The sequence below is a fragment of the Macaca fascicularis genome, chromosome 2 (assembly GCF_037993035.2).
Source record: "Macaca fascicularis isolate 582-1 chromosome 2, T2T-MFA8v1.1".
Taxonomy (NCBI): domain Eukaryota; kingdom Metazoa; phylum Chordata; class Mammalia; order Primates; family Cercopithecidae; genus Macaca; species Macaca fascicularis.
In genome coordinates this window covers 136604267-136622549 of record NC_088376.1, presented here as the reverse complement: position 1 = coordinate 136622549, position 18283 = coordinate 136604267, and the positions used below count along the sequence as shown (strand labels likewise).

Below are 18283 nucleotides of genomic sequence, written 5' to 3'. Positions count from 1 at the left end.
TCACTCTGCCTAATTAGCATGGTCAAGTACTCAGTTTGGTTTTATCCTGGGGCAAGTTCTCTTGATGGTGAGAAGATTAGCAGTCAAGAGGCTCCAAGAGAGGGGTTAGAGTGTACTTAGAGGACAGCCTTTAGCTTTAGAAGATAATTGATGTTTGACATTTTTTCCCTTTATAGGCTGAGTGTCAAATATCGGACAGGGCTAGAGCCCCCTCATTAATCCTGACAACTGTTACTTCTCTGTGATGTTAGAATAAAGGGTGTTTGCTCTTTTAATGTCAGGCCTTCTCTCCTCCTGCAAACCACTCGTGTCCAGAGGATGTACTAAGAGGCTAGCTGCATGCTTTTGCGCGCAGCTAGAAGTTTGCATGTGTGGCAAGGCAAACTTGACCAGCTTATCTTGAATGGGATAGAAACACTCTTCTATATTTGCTGTGAGTATTTTTAAAGTGGTACAGCATGGGTTAATGTTTAGAGCTGACTGTGGTAAGGACCGTGTGCGCGCGCGCACGTATTTGTGTGTGTGGCTATTTTTAAAGCCTGATAAAGTATTTTTGGTGGACTTGCATAGATTTGGAAAAATGAAAACCATCTCTGACACTCACCTTTTACCACTGAGGTATTCCCATAGAACAGGGGTTGGCAAACTTTTCCTGTAAAGAGCCAAATGGTAAATGTTTTCAGCTTTGGGGGTCATACAGTCTCTGTTGCAGCTCCTCAACTCTGCCATTGTAGTGTGAACGCAGTTATAAGCAATAGGTGACTGGATGAGCATGGCTTTGTTCCAATAAAACTTTATTTAATAAAACAGGTGGTGGGACAAATATGACCTGGTGACTGAGGTGTGTTAACCCCTGCTAGAAAGTTCTACTGCTTAAATATAGCTCTGGCTTTGTGGCTAGATTTCATCTTAGAGGACACTTTGCCCCTCACTTTGCCTCCTTGTCTTCCCAGACACCACATTGCAGATTGTCCCTTGCTGCAGTCTGTAACAGAAACATGATTCTGGGTGCTTTGTATGTACTGTGTCTTTCCCTGGCAACTGAAGGCCCTGGAGATCTTGCCTAGCTGTTGATCTGCTCTGGGGTCCTACCTTAATATGTTCTGGGGTCTTGTCTTGTCAGAGAGGGTCACTGTAGGACCTCAGAGAGGCCTTTGGGACAGGTAAGACAGATCAGCATTTCAACAGATCACCCCTGGTTTCCAGCCAACTATAAACAACCAACCTGTGTATCTTACTAGAGGCTCTGAGATAAGCCTTAATTCCGGCACACTGTGGGACACAAAAGAGCCGAAAACGTCCCTTTTGCTAATGAGTTGTGTGGTATTTTCTCACTTTATCTCAGGTTTCCAGCCTAACCGCTCCAGGAGCTATCTTTTCAAAATTCCAGCAGTTTTTTCCGAGTTTCCCATTAAACCATTGAAATCCAAATGACACATATGCATAGTTTTCCCAAATGCAGGAGGGAATCTGCATTTTTTTATTGAAAAAGGGAGGTGGCACTCCTGCAAAGTAAAGCTGCTCCCTCTGCCTCATCCCTCTTGGCTCGATGTACTTATTTCTCTGAGTATCTGATTTGTTGCTGTCTCTGGGCAGCGTTGCTCCTTTTTTGTACTGCTGTCCCACTGCTTGCAGTGACTCAGGTGTGCTTGGAACCAGGACGCAACCAACTGTGGTTGAGTTATATTCACCCTGACAGCCGGAATGTACAGTGTGATTTATGGGAGTTGTTCACACAGAGATCCCCAGATAGCTTGGTTTTCTGACATCCATGTGAAGTGTTGAGGCCCAGGGAAGAGGAATACACTCCAAGGAACCAATGGATGCTAATGACATTTCTAAGCACTATGATGAATTGAGCCTGGACTTTTAAATGTCAACTTAAGAGTACACTAGAATAGAACACAGCATTGGATTTCCATACAACTGAGTTATCAGCTAGCAATTTAACCAGATGAACTTTGTTACTTTGGAAGAGCTTATTGAAATCTCTGAAAGAGAGATGAGAGATAAAGGTAGAAAATCAATCCGTGTGACCACACATTAAATGGATCAAAACTTAGCAAATTCACAGCCTGGGCAAACAGATTTAATGGTTTATTTTTATCAATTTTTTATAGTGGAATTTGAAACAAGAATGACTTTGGACACCTGAATTCTACCTATTCACTCCAGCTTGCTTTTCTTTAAAAGAAAGATACCAAATGAAATGATTTTTAAGACCTTTTTTGCATGGAGTCAACATTTTGTTGACACAAACCTAGTTAGATTTCTAAAAAGTATCATACTGTCCCTTGCTCAAGTTAAGTACGAAATTGCCTAGGAAATTTTTTCTAAACCCAGTGCCATGTTCCATTCTTTACCCTGCCCTATTGCAGCCCAAGAATTGGAGTGAGTGGAAAGTATGTTCCTGTTTTTTCAAAACAGTGCTCAGAACACATTTGTGACCACACCAGCTTCCGTCGCACTGCCGCTTCTGGTCTTCCGGTTCTGAGCAGCCGTCTTAGAGATCAACTTTTGTAGCAGTCTGTTGATGAGGTGAGGGCCGCCTGCTCAGGGGAGATAAAGGTAGAGGTCTCCAGGCTCTTCTCTGGGGGCAGGACTCTCACCCCAGCAGCTGCGGCTTTGATTGAAAAGGTATGTGGCCCTCTGGAAGCTGACTTCAACCAAATGGCATTGGTCTTTGAAAAATGTACTTTAGCACAGCCCCTGTGGAACGTGTTTACTTAAGGATTTTACCCCTGTTAGAAGTGAGAATGTGACTACAGCTGGACTGCCCCTCACTGAAAGCATTTGCTGCGAATGTGTCTTCAGCTAATATGTTTAAGGATCTGTAATGAAAACAGAGTCATTCTGAAATAAAGGACATTGACATAAAAAGCGGTAATGGTTGATGCTATCTGTTTTTTAAGATAAGGGTTTTGTCACAAAGGCACGATTTATGGTGGGAATACTGAGTAGCAGTAGTGTGGCAGGTGATAAATCACTTTTCTCACCACTGGATATTGAGAAAAAAGGGATACAAACACCTTTTAAAAACAGGAAAAATAAAAGCACTCCAGGGCACGTAGTTTATGGAAAACATAGTAGAGAAAGTGTGGTAGGACTGAGATTGTGTGTATGTTGTTGACTGAAATGTTTTAATCTCATTTGGAGGCATAGTTAAGATATATTTTTGTAAAACTGAATCTTGAAAAACTTAGTCCATACACTGGGCAGCATATAATCATGCTTTTTAATGTAGGGCTTTCACGGTAGCTATGATGGTGATAAAAATCACGATCTTTCTCTTCTCTTTATCTTGTGCACAAGTTTTCTTCTGCCCATGGCCAGGTAGATGAGAGCAAACAAAAGCAGATGCGTTTATAGGATGTTAAGGGCAAGAACAAAACTAATACCTTAAGAGACTTTTTAGGAACTTCTTGGAAGGCATGAGTCCAGGGAGGGGTTATAGAGTCTGGGCACCTCCTGGGCACCTTCATCCTCCTCCTCCTCCTTCTCTGTTCTCTGTGCTGGTGGAAACTTGATACATTGCCACATGGATGGGGGCTCATACGGGCCACCACTGATGCTTCCTTGCAGATGGGAAGGCTCTGCTCCTGGATCAGTCAAAATCAAGGGCTAGCTTTCGAGGAAACCTGAATCTAAGCAGCCGGTCCATTGGAGCAATAGATTGTCTTAGAGAGGATTCCTTCTCTTTTAGAGGACTCTATGAATGCATAATCCCATCAGTAAGTGAGCGTGTGGGTTAATGCCGCATTAATTACATATCTGGGGATATGTTGGGTGCAGATGTGAGGACTCCTATGCCATATAGCATAACACCAAAATTCAAGAATTGTATTCATATGCAGCCTTTACTTTTTGGCCAGTACAAAAACAAGTGAAATATGCCTGTAATTATTGCCATAAAATAGCAATTCATAGTCTCGCATTTTGTCAACATCCGTTGTCTCTTCCAGATGTATGCCTCATAAGTTGGTCAGTCAGTATTCGTTTGTTTCATCATTCATTTATTTGTTTTCTCATTCATTCATTCATTCATGCATTTGAGGAATACTTGAGACCTTCTACATGCCCATTGTTGTCCTTGGTGCCAATACACAGCAGAGAAGAAAACAAGAGTCCTGTCTTCGTGCTGCTTAATCCTAGTAGGGCAGAGCCAGGCAGTAAGCGAGACCAAATATATAATGTGTCAGCAGGGTAGTATAAGTGCTTGGAAGAAAAATGAAGCAGGGTAAGAGAACAGAAAGGAATAGAAGGCTAAAGGCTGAAATGACATCATTTTCTCACCCCCTCTCAGGAGTTAGTAGCACCCAACTCCTCTCTGCCTCCTGCCTTTTATCCAAAAAACAGCCCCGTGAGGGGGCAAGCAGGACTGTCATTTCCATTTACAGCTGATGAAACCGAGGCACAGGGTTTAAGAGATGGTCACGATGGCACAGCAGGTAGATGTCAGGTCACTCAGAGCCCCTGTTCTCAACCCCTCGAGAGTTCCTTCTCTTCACCACTGCCAGCCCCAGTCCAACCCAGCGCCTGGCCCTTTGGCCATGGGCAGGCTCAGTAAGTGCATGTTTGAACTGAGGCACTGTGCTAAGCGCTGGGGAGGAAGAGAAAGGTAACCTCAGGTCCTGCCTGGAGAAGACCCCAGACTAATGAGGAGTGCTCCTGGGAACACCCTGCCACAGGGCTGAGATTCGGCACAGGGCTGTCTGTCCTGTGTGTCTGTCAGTGTGTGTGCGGGTGTGGGGGTGGGAGGCTTCTGAGAAAGCTTCACTGAGGAGCAGCTGATCTCATTGCAGAGAAGAGGAGAAAGGCATTCCGTGCAGTGCAAATTGCCAGTGTAGAAGCCTCGGGGCTTAAGAGAACGTGACATGGAAGAGACAGGAAATATGTACTCTTGTACAGGTATGCGGCACACGTGTGGCCCCCTCCCTCCCAGCCTCCTCACTAAAGATTATTAAGCTGCCTATTCTCCTGGTTCACCTGAGGCTGTTTGAGAGAATCTCAGAATCTCAGTGTTCATTTCATACGACGTTCTTCGGGCTCCTCTTGTTCATCTTTGCAGACTGAAGTATTTATGAAGGACCTTCAGAAATCTGATTACTCCTGATGAATCAAAGAGTAAAGAAGAATCAAACATGATTAACCAGGTGAGGCAATGTGATAAAAGGGGTGTATGATTTAGAATAGGTGAGCTGGGTTCAAACTTTAGCTGCAGCACGTACTTTGGGCCAGTTATTTTACTTCATAAGACCTCAGTCTTTTCATCTGGAAATGGGAATAATGATACCTGCATCCTGGGAGAGAACAGGCAGAACAAGAATTTCAGCAAGGCTCTATCATTTCAATTGTCCTTCCCCTGCTACAGTGCGAATCTGTCTTAAAGACTGTAGGTCTGGCTTCTGCTAATCAAAGAGAAACAGTTACAGCATAAACCTGGGCTACTGTGTTGCCCTGGGATATGCACATCACCTGTTTTAATCCCAGGATTTTACTTTCCTCCTAGTGCTATGGCTGATTATTTAATTTTTAGATAATCGTGTAGCAAATACCATGTATTAGAAGGTAGGGCTATAAAAAGAGTATACCACAAACAGAGTTTGGTTGTTAGCCAACAAGTCCCAAGCTGCCTCTGCTGCCATGTGCTACCATATCAAAAGAGTTGCCCGGGAATCCCCTGCTGACATCGGTCTGTCTCACGTGGGTGATATTTGGAAGGTAGTTTTGGTGTGTATTTGTGTTGATCATTATAGTAATGACATGCATTTACCACAGTTCTGTAGGAGAGCGACTCTCAGCTGTGATTTAGAGACAGCCCTTTGGATCTCCAGGTATCTCAAAGGCTATAAAACTTCTCAAGTCAAAACTAGTTTTAATTTTACTGCTTGAGAGATGCAGTATGAAACATATGACAGCAATGAGTGTCTATTTTTGTAGCAACTCAAGCCGCCTGTTTTTTTAGGGAAAGATTTATAATAAAAGCACATAACTGTAGGGCTTTTAACCTTGATTAAAAAAAAGACTTTCCTGTTCGTTATCATATCTAGCTCTGGGGAGATGGGCAGGTTAGTGATGATCTGCACCATTTTACAGATGAGATCCCTGAGGTGGCTTTGTGGCTTTGGTCCAAGAAGCCATTTATTTTTGACTCCTGGCTTCACATGGCTCCTCCCTTGACTGGCTCCTTCTTATCCCTAATCCCCTATCTTTGTAGCTTGTCTGTTACCTATCAAAGGAAGCCATGTCTGATTTCTCTATTGGAAGTTAAACTGTTTTTCCCACCTCTGGTTTCCCTTCAACTCCTTATTTATTTCATTATTGCATTAGCCACTAGTTTTATTTCTTGGGTTTTCAACTGGTAATTATTATTTAATTTTATTGATGAATCTGTTTCCAGCATAAGAACAAAAACATATAAACTCCATGAAGGCAAGGACCCCATCGTTGTACTTCTGTTGCCCTAGGGTGGTGCCTGACACAGCAGACACCCTTTGTTAACGTGTTTGGAAGGGAGATAGAAGCTAAGTTTAAAAGACTAAGCTGATCTTTGAGTGTCTATGTTCCAACAGCAGAAAATGGACTAGAGGAAGGCTGTTTGAGGTTTGAGAATTATTATGAAAGGACATTTTTACAAATGAACCAGGTTTATACTTCAATATGTGTAGAGTTCTCTGAATCATGTCTGGCAGATAAATAAGACTTGCTTTTGGGGGAGTTTTTTTAATTCAGTGGGCTTTGAATTAGAAGGAATTCCAATGCTTGTTCTTGTTCTGCTTGAGTAGAATTGATAAAATCTGTTAATCATCAGTTTTGCTTTAAACCCTTGAGGAATTTTTAAACTTTGGGAACTCAGGTCATGATTTTGAACTTTTATTTCTAATAATGTTCCTGGCGTTTTTTATAAAACAGATTTTGTTGTTACTATTTTTTAAAAATCCTTCTCATATGCATATATAGTTTGAAAGTCTTGTTCCTAAATCCCCATTTTACAGATTGTAGAGTCCAACATATGGAAATAATTAAGGCATTGTCTGCTCAATGTGGAAATATCCAGGAAAGTTATGAAAAGCTCCAGGAAGGATAGATGTCCATGTTGATCAAACTACCAGGTTCTTAAAATGTGTTGCTTTTACATTGTGTCATATGGGTGAAGCAGAACAATTCTGTTCTGGATGACTTTTGGAAGGCATGTCTAATAATAACTAGGTTTTTCTCATATATTTTTCCACTGGGTCAACTCTATTACTTTAGATATCTGGGGCTACAAGTAATAGAGATTTCAAATCCAAATAGCTTAAACATGTTATTTTAGGTACAAGGACAGGTGATTCCCAGGTTAGTGAGTTGAGGAGCTGGGTGGCCTTGTCAAGGATCCAAGTTGTTTGTGGTCATCCTTAGCATGTCAGAGTAGTCTCCTCGTGGTCAAAATATGGCTGCCACAGATTCAGGCATTGCATCTCGGCATGACAGTCTCCAGAGACACCAGCAAGACACCGTTTTCTTGTCTTTGTAGGTGTGAAGAAGCTTTCCAAGAAGCTCTAGAACAGACTGCCCCTTGTCAGTGGTTTGCTGGACAGAATGAATCATGCCAGTAATCCTACAGTGGGCCATAAATTACCGTGAATGGCTTGGACCAATTGGGATTTATGCGCTTTTCTCTGAGGGCAAATAAAATACAGGTCACACCATCAAAGGAAAGGCAGCAAAGAGATGAGTAGGCAATAAGTGGTCATTGCCATACCAGATTCATCCTACTGGAACCCCCCTTTACGGATACATATATTTTGCTCTCAAATAATGAGCATTTTCAAAATCAGGACAAAAGGGTGGTTCTTTGGTTGCAGAGTTCCTTACGTAAATTCGGATTTTCTGTCTAAATTTTCTAAGAGAATTTTATGGATAAAGACTTTCCTTCAGTATTTTACGGGTTGAATCTTGTGCTCGCAGTTCATGTGAATATTTTGAGAAAATATTATAATTGCATTTTAATCTAGAGACTTGTGAGCCTGCCTATTTACTGTTGAGGTTTTCTGCAATCCTTGTACCAGAGGAAGTATCATTTTGTGTAAACCAGGAAAAGAAATTGGTTCAAATAAGTCTAATTGCAGAGTTGCTGAATGAAGATATCCCTGTCTCTTACAACAAAAATTTAAAATTTAATTTAAAATTGTCAAACAATGATCATGTCACATCTGGAAATTTCAGGTTTTTACTCCCTTGCTTTTTTTCCTAATTACCTGATGCTCTGGATATTCAGACTTTCAGCTGTTTGACTTTGCTGGAGGTAAGGGAAGGTATCCAGTTTATTTCACTTTTCTCAGATGTGACTCATTTCTTTGACATAAAAATCCTTATCTCACAGGATAAGCCTCAGGAATTGGTTTGAAGAATGAAGACAAACCTGGCTTTTATGAGAACAGGGAATTTTTTTTATTGGAAGCATAGTTTCCAACAAAGAGTCAGCTTGGAAAGCGGTAGGATTTGTCCCAACTTCCCAGTGGAAGGTGAAATAAGACCACAGATTTATCAGCCTGATCCTTAGAGACAACATTCAGAAACATGAACTGTTAGTTCATCCAGTGTTCTCTCCTTTCAGATGAGGAGATGTAGGCCTAGAGAGGTTAAGTGACTTGTTCACTTCCATTAATTTTTGGTGGATATAGGCCGGGCATGGTGGTGCAGGCCTGTAATCCCAGCACTTTGGGAGGCTGAGGTGGGCGGATCACAAGGTCAGGAGTTCAATACCAGCCTGACCAACATAGTGAAACCCTGTCTCTACCAAAAATACAAAAATTTAACTGGATGTGGTGGAGGGCACCTGTAATCCCAGCTACTCAGGAGGCTGAGGCAAGAGAATTGCTTGAACCCAGTAGGCGGAGGTTATAGTGAGCAGAGATTGCACCACTGCACTCCAGCCTGGGCAACGCAGTGAGACACCATCTCAAAAAAAAAAAAAAAAAAAAAGAAATTGGTGGATATAGTATTTCCCTAAAGCCCTGGAGAACAGGTGGTATATACAGTATTGTATGGTGCTATACTGTCTGATATTGTGTATACAGTTACCTTAACACTCTGTACTTGGGTAGCTTTGATAATGCAGATGTAGAAATTGGTAGTGATGGTGGTAATGAAGATGAGGATGATCATGAAAATCATAAGAGAGCAGCTACCTGACATTTATTGAGCACTTACTATATGCTGGGCAACATGCTTACAGCTATTGGCTGTAACACAATAATTATATTATTGCCCCATTTGACAGATGAAGAAAGTGAATTTAGAGGTTAGACTTGCCTGATGTCACACAGCTGGAAGTAGCAGAGTTAGCATTCTAGCTCATATTTGCCTAATTTCAGACCCTGAGTTCTAAATTATGAGGCTTACCACTAATTATTGGGGAGGGAAAGGATAGTGTTTATGAAGCTGAGAAGGAACGTTCCTGAGTGGCACCAGGAATGACCTGGAAGAGTGAAAAGCCCTCAGAGGGATTAGACCATCCAGTGCTCATAGGGGATTATGTAGATCAGGTGAAAATTGGACCTGCCTCATCAATCCGCAAGAGAAAGTGCAGGGTGGAGAAGAAACCTCAAGGAAGGGGGTTGAGCTTTGAAAGGAGAGGTTGGCTACAGGTGCTGGAGGGGCTGATGGAATGTAGATGGGGCAGAGGTTGAGATCCTGGCCCTCCCATGTCGCACACCTCAAATTGAGGCCACATGGCTGTCAGCGAAAACAGACCCAGGTGCTGGTTTCAATAAAAGGTGGGACTAGGACGCAAGGGTAGGGTGGGCAGAGAACAGCTAAGGTCTGAACAGCTCTGCAAACTAGGTACATGGCTCCCAGGATTATCACACACATTTTTCACATGGGAAGACAGAATTTTTGAGACGTTAAGTGACTGTTCTAAATCATTCAGCTGAGGCTTTCAGTCCCCATATTTGGAATATTTGGTGTAGAATTATACAGGCTTGGCTACGGAAGGCATGACTCGGGCAGAGAGAACTCGAGGAGCCAGGAAGAGGGCAGAATAGGTACAGCCTCTAAACCAGCAACCATGCTCACAGCAGACCAGAAGCCCAGGGGAGAACATGTGTGTTCAAGGTGGTTGCATGTTCATGATTATAATTACACTAACACCCAGTAACAGAGAGGTTACCTCGTGGTTATGAGCCTAGGCTCTGGAGCCAGCCTGCCTCAAGTCCTACCTCTGCATCTTTTCGCTGTGTATCTTCTATCAGATTGTTTTCCCCCTCTGGGCCTCAGTTGCCTCTTGTGCAAAATTGGAATAATAATTATACCTCATAGAATGTTGTAAGAGTTTAATAAGCATGTAGAGCAGGAGTCAGAAACCTTTTCTATTAAGGACTCAATAGTAAAATTTTTGGCATTTATGGCCGTATAGTGTCTGTCATGACCACTTAACTCTGCCATAAGTTGGTAGAAAATTCAGGCATTTAAAAAATCTGTTTGCCATAGGAAATTTGCAAAAGCCCACAGCAGGCAAATATCTCTTGATTTATAAATGAAATTGTATAAAATAGTAGCCATAGAAAGTAGAGTTCTGATTCCAAATTATCAACACAGTCGTGCAGGAAACAGGCAACTTTTTAAAAAATACAAGGTTTTAGTCTGTGTAAAGGTGATTATAAGAGGTATGTTCCTTCTACAGGTCTGCTTAGCTTTCTCCTAAACGCTGCTTTTGATTTATCCAGCTCATCTTTTTTTTAATAGAAAATATAATTTGGCGGCCAGGCTCGGTGTCTCACACCTGTAGTCCCAGCACTTTGGGAGGCCGAGGCAGGCGGATCACAAGGTCGGGAGATTGAGACCATCTTGGCGAACCAGTGAAACCCCGACTCTACTAAAAAATACAAAAAAAAAAAAAAAAAAAAAGTAGCCAGGCATGGTGGCGGGCGCCTGTAGTCCCAGCTACTCTGGAGGCTGAGGCAAGAGAATGGCATGAACCTGGGAGGCGGAGCTTGCAGTGAGCAGAGATGGTACCACAGCACTCCAGCCTGGGTGACAGAGCTGGAATCTCAATTAAAAAAAAAAAAAAAAAAAAAAAAAAGAAAATATAATTTGGCAAGTTGCAGCCCATGGTTAAATAAGTACCACCAGAAAGTCTGAAAATGTATTTTCCATTTATAGAAAAAAGGGTTACACTGACTTAGAAATGTTTTATGTTGACAGTATCACTTAAAGGAGATATACCTCATTCTTAATGTGAGAAGTAATTGAGAAGTGTATCTTGGAATCATTTCTGGTAAAGAATTCTCTTGCCCTTTCCCCAAATTAAAAAGAGGAAGAAAACCAAATGAAGTACAAAAGCCTTAAATTTCAGTGAATAGACAGCTGTGCTATCTATTCAGGCTTTGATGGTGGGATGGGTGGGCCCCATATGAATCCACTGTACCCCAAATTATGTAAGCTTCAGAAGCAGTTGCACTACACGAAGTCCAGAAAATGTAGATGGCGTGCATTTAACGGGGCTGACCTTGGTAAATATAGAGTTGTGGACGAGAGAATGGTTTTGTGATACAACTTCACCAAAAGCAAAGTGAGGTCTGAGTAATGATACACTTTGTATGTAGTTTACAGGGAATGGAGACTTTTTTGTTTTATTCTTTTAAAGGGACTCTGGAAACCACATCTAATTCCAATCTAATGAAACACTTCCTAATGCCAGCGGTTTCTCAGGTCAGTGTCCTAAGAGAGGCATCTCATGCCTGTCTTGTACTGGATGTCCTATGTACAAAACACTGACCCTGGTGATGTTCATGGTATTCTCGTGCCTCTTTTTTATCTGTTGGACATGAATATATCAAGGGTCAGTTAGCTCCCACTGTGTGCAGTAGAGAGAGGTACGGAGAGAATACTGAGATGTCAGTTCATACAGCTCTATACATGTGAGTGTAATGGGGATTTAGGCTTTTCTATTCTGTTTTAGAAACTGAAAATCAAATCAAATCAAAAGATGGTTTTTGACCAGAATTTATAAATTTCCTAGTGAGTGTTGGCACTGAAATTTAAGGAGCAGATGTATCTTCTTGAAATTCAGGAAGCTTACATGAATTCCTAATGAAAAACAAATAGCTTTTCCAGCAAAAAAAAAAAAAAAAAAAAGGGGGGGGGGCGGGGTTTCTCTGTGATGTTAATTGTACCAAGTTCTGATTATGTGTTTCAAATCACAGTAAAATTCGAGGAAAGAGGATTTTTTTTTAAGTTTGCTTGTCTGGGAATTGAGACGTGGGAGTTCAGGAGTTCTGGCCCAAACATGTGCTTCTGAAAATGGGGTAGACAAGTGCACAAGCATCTGCATGTGAGGATCCGCATGCGAAGGTGCACGTGAAGACCACAGCTTCCTTTCCTGTCCTCACCATGTGAGTGCATCATTCTTCAACAGTAGTTCAGTTCAGCCTTTCTTAGATAATAGCCTTGCAAGTGAACGGACAAGCAAAGGCAGTTGCTGAGTAATAAAGCTTCCGTGCTTACGCATCCAAATGTTTAGGATACACCTGAGATGTCTCTCTTACTGAATAGAAACAACATCCCTGGAAACTCTAGACCTCTGAGGCACCCCAGCTTTCCCCGGTGAGTACATTAACCTTTTCCCTTCTTGACATGCTGTGGAATCAGCTGGAATGCTCATTTCATTGTAGCCACTGGACAAAAATGCAGCTTGCCCTGGTCACAACAGTAATGACGGTTAAAGTACGGGAGTTTGTCTAAGAGGGGGTGAACCCTAATGGTTGAAAGGTTGACAGCTTTCTGAATGTTTGCCACCTCTTCTTAATAGCAGCTTCACCAGAGCAGTTTGGCAAAGGTAAAAACAAAACAGTTATACTGCTTGCAGCTCTAGGATTTTAAATCACAAACTGTATATTCAACCATCCAGTAGACCAATGAGAAGTAAAGAATCCTAGCTGAAGGTGAGAAAGTCTTGTGTGTAAAGTTGATTGCCCTGATCTCTTTATGTGGTTATGTTCTGCTAATAGGCAAATTCACTTAATTTTTACATGGTTTCCCCGGATGAGCTGTTTACATAGTTGCTTGTTCTTCTCTCCCCTTCCCTCGTCTTCCCTGCTTCTCTGACCAACACCATCTAGACCTAGTGAATAGACTTTAGTGTACAAATGTGCCAAACTCATTTCATGCGCATGAGCTGTGACTCATTGTCAGTCACCTGGAGCCTAGGGGGCTTTCTGCATTAGGAAACCTTTTACTCCTAATAATGCTGTTTTCTGGATCACGAGTAACGCTCAGCCATGGCTGTGCTAAATACAGAAATATCTGTGTTCTAAAATCTCCATCTCCACAAAATTAATCTGATGCTGATGCAAAGGGATCCATCTGCCGAACATTTCCCAAGAATATGGGAGAAGGGGCAGACACAATTGAGTATGCAAAGGTGCATTTAAACATTTTAACCCCTTTGAATGATGAGTAGGTTGAGTATTTCTCAATGTAGCAAAATGTGTCTGGCACGCCATTGAGCAGGCATATTTAAATGATTTCCCCGTTCTTCCACCACATAAACAGTGGTGCAAATTTTCTTATGGAAGGTGTTGTTTCTTCATCTGTATATTGCGCTCCAGAGCTTTTGCTCCCAAACATACCCTTGTATTGTTGGGGGATGGGAGCACTCAGCCTCGAGGTTGAATTCTGTCCCTTATTCCACTCACCCTCTCTTTCCTGGCCTGTTTCTTCATCGGTCAAATGGGGACAGTAGTAATGGTAAGTCATAAGATGCTTGTAACTTGGCAGATATGTGAAAATTGTCCAGCATAGCTTTTGGCACATAAAAGGAGCTCTTCCAAAATGTTTTTCTTCTTTTGAGGGTTTCCAGGAAAAAGATTTTGAGGAAAAAGGTTTCAGGCCTTACTGGATTAAAGTCATGTTCATACCTACAGATTGTGGTTCTCTCGAGAGCAGGCACTGTCTGGTGCACACTCTGGGAGATGTCCCCTGCAGAAACCTAAGTTTTAACATAACCCATGCTAATTACATCATGTCAGTGACAGTGGGCATGGCAGAGCTGCTCCCGCCCCTGACAGAAAATAGTGTATGTGATTTGTAAATGAACTGTGTGCTCACGTGTTCTCTGGGAATGTAAATATTGACTCTAAGGAAGAACTGAGATAATTTTGTGGTGAGATAGTTTCTAGTTGTTTAGGCTTTCATTTTGCTTTGTTTTAATTGCATACACATTGAAACTATATTCCAGCCTTGGCCAAACTTCAGTCATTCAGATACCACCATCTACCCTTCTGTTATCCATGTTGTTATTTAATATTTTTATTTAAATCCCCTCTTTTAAAATGTAAACTTATTTTCAAAGCAAACCGTCTCTTTCTTACATAAATAGGAAACAAGTATCACATGCAGTAACTAGAAGGTGGCCTTGATGTGCAGTGAAAAACAACATCTTCAGATCAACTGAAGGCTCCAAGGCCTGAAACTCATGTGCAAGAGAGTGACTAGCAAGTGTGTGAGAGGCGTTTAAGACAGTTTCACACCAAACAGAGAGGTTCTCCTTAATATAGACTCCTGAGACAAGTTCGGAAGGTTTTCTTGTTTGGATTCTTGTGTCAACATATTTTGTAGATTAGACCTCATTGAATGTCATAATCTCATCTTTTATTGATATCATTGTCATTGAGGGGTTTTGTCATCCCTTTCCATAAAATGGCACTGGAGACAAAAGAAAATAAAATTCTACACATTGCTGGGCCAAACTGTGAAACTGTATTTAAAACAGAACAAAACCCACAGTTTTGAGTAACTCTTTCTCAGTTAAGCCTTCAGGTTGAAAACAACATTGTCAACCGGGCATAATATTAATTCCAAACCCACTGAAAGGCATCAGGCAGAGAAAGGTTGTGACAACCCCCGCCATCCCACTAATTGCGGTTAATTGTGTCTGCCTGGGTGTTCCAGTTGCTTGGTGTGCCTGGGGTCTTATTGAGGATAGGAACTGTGTCTCAACACTACTATAGCATTTCTCGTGAATTCTTAGCCTAGTAAGATGCATGTGGTCAATTCCATCAATAGTTCTTGGGTAAACTTGAAGCCTCCCGCAGCTTGCCAAGCAGAGCAGATGCATGTCCTTGGAAGCACTTGTGATCCCCTTTGCTTAGGCTGTCAAACAGTGCAGCTCTGGGCTGTTCCTGGCTTGTAGGGTTAATGTCGAAACTCATAGGCTTAAGAGAGTCCATGATTAAGAGGCTATTGTAAAGCTTACACAGAATATTTAGTTAATTACAGTTCTTCGTTTACCCTCTCCTGCCATTTGCATTTGCAAGGAATTGAGAGAGCCTGCTGTGTTTGTCTTGGAATGGATTCTCCAAAGGCTTAGAGACCTACTTTTCCCTTTCCTTATCAGGTCCTCTGGGTCCGAGCCCCTGACCCAGGGAGTGGGACTGAACAGGAAAAAGAGGAGAAAGGAGAGTTTGCTCATTCACATTTCTGTGTCTGGGTGGCTGCGTCTCTTGCTGCAAAAAGGCCAGTGAAGGATGAATCATCTAGTTTGTCCACTTTTGCATATATATATATGTTTTGTTGGAGTAGATACCATAACATGAGAGTATACCATAATTTGTTCTGGGAAGAGTTGTTAATGATAAAGAAAATTTAGTTTTCCAAACAATATTTTTGAAACTTGTAGTGATACTTATACCTTAGAAGAAACTTACCACACTGTACAAAAATTAGGACATTTAAGATTGATATTTAGTACTTTGTTTTTTAAATTCTCTCCCTGCTGACTTTCCAGATATGCTCCTGGAGAATTTTTTTTTTTTTTTTCCCCCCACATACCCAGCAGCTTTCCCTCCATGGTATAGAGCTAGCCAAAGATTTTATTTGCATTACATAAACATAACTGGTTATACTACAGAGGGCTATTTTTGGCAACAGGATTTCTGTATTTGATTTTTTCAGTCCTAAAGGAAAAAACGTGTATTAAAGATATAAACTTTTTTAATGTAAAAATTATGCATTTTCATTTTATAGAAAATATAGAAAAATATGTGACAAAGTGAAATTCTACACCCCAAAGCTAATCACTTAATATTTTGGTGTGTTTTTTTCTTTTTATGCATAGAAAAAAATTGAGGTCATACCATTTAACTCTTGAGTTTTTGTATTTTTGCTTCTTGCTCTTGTCTGCAAGACATAAGTTGAAGTAAATGGTATTTAATGTTCTAAAATCACTAATTACAGAGTTAAGTGATTTTAAATGATGTTTTAAAATTTTATTAAATTGCATACCCTTTGAATCATAACAACATAGTCTCCCACATCTTTAAATATTTTTCAGAATTTAATGTTAGTCATAAGACATAAGATACAGCCTTTAAATAGTGAATGGCAGAATGGCAGAAAATTGTCCATGAGATTAATTGGTTAAAAGTGCTGAGATAAATTCCAGCTTTGTAATTACTTTTCTGTTATTTACGGCCATTAGTTTGATTACATAGTTTGTAATATGAGGCCTTGGATTTAAAGTGTATCATTGTTAACCTAAAATGGGAATAAAGAATAACCACATGCTCAATTCTACTGCCACATATGAAGAACTCATATCGTAAGATGAGAAATAGTCACAGAAATCCAACTTAAAAACTAGTGATCAGGTTCCAAGCGAAGATATTTCAGATTTTATTAACTTGAAGCAGCTGTTGTCTCTAATATGACACACCCCTCAGAAATGGAATAGGTCTTATGAAGAATACTTGTGTTTTTTTCTTTTTAAAAGCAGCTGGCTTCCCATCATTGAGCTGTTTTTGAGTTCAGGAACTCCAGCTCTTGGCCTTTTCCTTGTGAGAGGGAAGGCTGAGGCCCTAGAGACTTTTCCTGGTGCAGCTGCTGGAAGGACAGGGTGAAAGAGGAAAAGAGCCTTTGACCAAGTTCTGTGCAGGGTCTGGGCACAGTGGTGAGGGCATTGGGAAAGAAGGATGGATAAACCCTCCCTGCATCTATGAGCACCAGCCTTGCTGCTGGGCATCTCATTGTCGCAGACTCTCAGTAATAGGAGAGACAGGACAGGAGACAGTCCCAGGGGCACGTGGGAGGGGCTGGAAAGAGGAAGACAGGCAGATTCCAAGGGGCAGCTGCCAGGAGGGAGGGCTGCTTCTCAGTCAGGTTCAGGGTTCCACCGTGGAATTCCAGGAGGAGTACTCTAATCGCAGTCTCCAGCATTCTTGAAAGAGACAAGTGGGGAAGACCCTTGGGCTGGAATGTACTGGAGTTCCTGGCTCGCTGCGGTTGACTTGCTGCCTGACCTCTGGTGTTCTTCAAAGAGTTGCTCAGATGTCATTCTTCAGGGCTAACTTTGATTCCTGGCATGAAATCATCTCCATGCACTGGGTGGTTGTCCCTACCACAGTTTCTAGTTATGTATTAGCATGATTATTTGAGTAATATTTTCCTCCCCGTATTTTATCCAACATTCTATCCCCAGCACCAGGCCCCATACCTGGCATCCTGAAGTCCACTGTAAAAATTCATCAAAGGAAAAGATGACCTTTTGAAGGTCATTTTACCTCTCTTTGCTTTATTTAGCTTTCTGAAATCTTTTGATAAAAATATATATGAAAATTTTGGGAGCTCTTTTTTGGGTGAGGTAGCATTATATTTTCCAACAGGAAAAGGACAAATTACTATTTGTATTATATATTTATTATATTTCAATATAATTATTATAAAATAATTTGCTGTTTTATATAACTTTTATATCCTTAGTTTCTGAAACCATTTTTGGAAAAAAAATCTTAACTTTCTATTTAAATATTTTTCTCAAATGAAAAACTTTCATAGATTATGATTATTACTTATTAAATATGAGATTTTCTTCATGTTTAAGCCACTAGAAGAATTTCAAAGAGGAAAGAGTGTGTTGGCAATTATTACGTTCATTTTAAAGATGAGGATATTGAAAGTTAAGAGGATTTCTCAGCCAGTGGTGAATTAAGGAAAGAAAATTGGGAGGTAGGGAGCATTTCTAGGAATGTTCTCTTATGAATCCTTAAGCATATTTTGTAATTACTGCCTTTTGTGAATCACCCTCTTCAGTGATTAACACAGTACTCTGCATGTGTTAAGTACTGGAGTTACAACTGAATTTATGTATGTAAGAACAATAAGGATGTGAAAGGAAGATGTATATCCAGCTATAGATAGTCTTGTGTTTAAGCCTATTCTTTTTATTTTTCTACAGTTTAGATAGCTGCTTTCAATTCAGAAATAGAAAACCAAGGTTACCATTGACTTTCCTTTCACCTCT

The 18283-nt window shown here is 40.9% G+C and overlaps 1 protein-coding gene across 5 annotated transcripts in view; it reads left to right on the top strand.

The window, feature by feature from the left end:
• The window catches only part of PDZRN3 (PDZ domain containing ring finger 3), a 239773-nt gene that overhangs the window by 50172 nt on the left and 171318 nt on the right, over positions 1-18283 (top strand). The window contains exons 1-2 of one of the 5 annotated variants that reach the window (XM_065538894.2): positions 4799-4908; positions 5069-5153. The exons of 2 other annotated variants lie outside the window; for them this stretch is intronic. In XM_065538894.2, the coding sequence (XP_065394966.1) occupies positions 5142-5153 (12 nt within the window). In that variant the 5' untranslated portion in view covers positions 4799-4908; positions 5069-5141. Of the gene's footprint in view, positions 1-4798; positions 5154-12424; positions 12592-18283 lie in introns of those variants that run through there. 2 more of the 5 variants (XM_015446197.4, XM_065538895.2) reach the window with 2 other exon arrangements.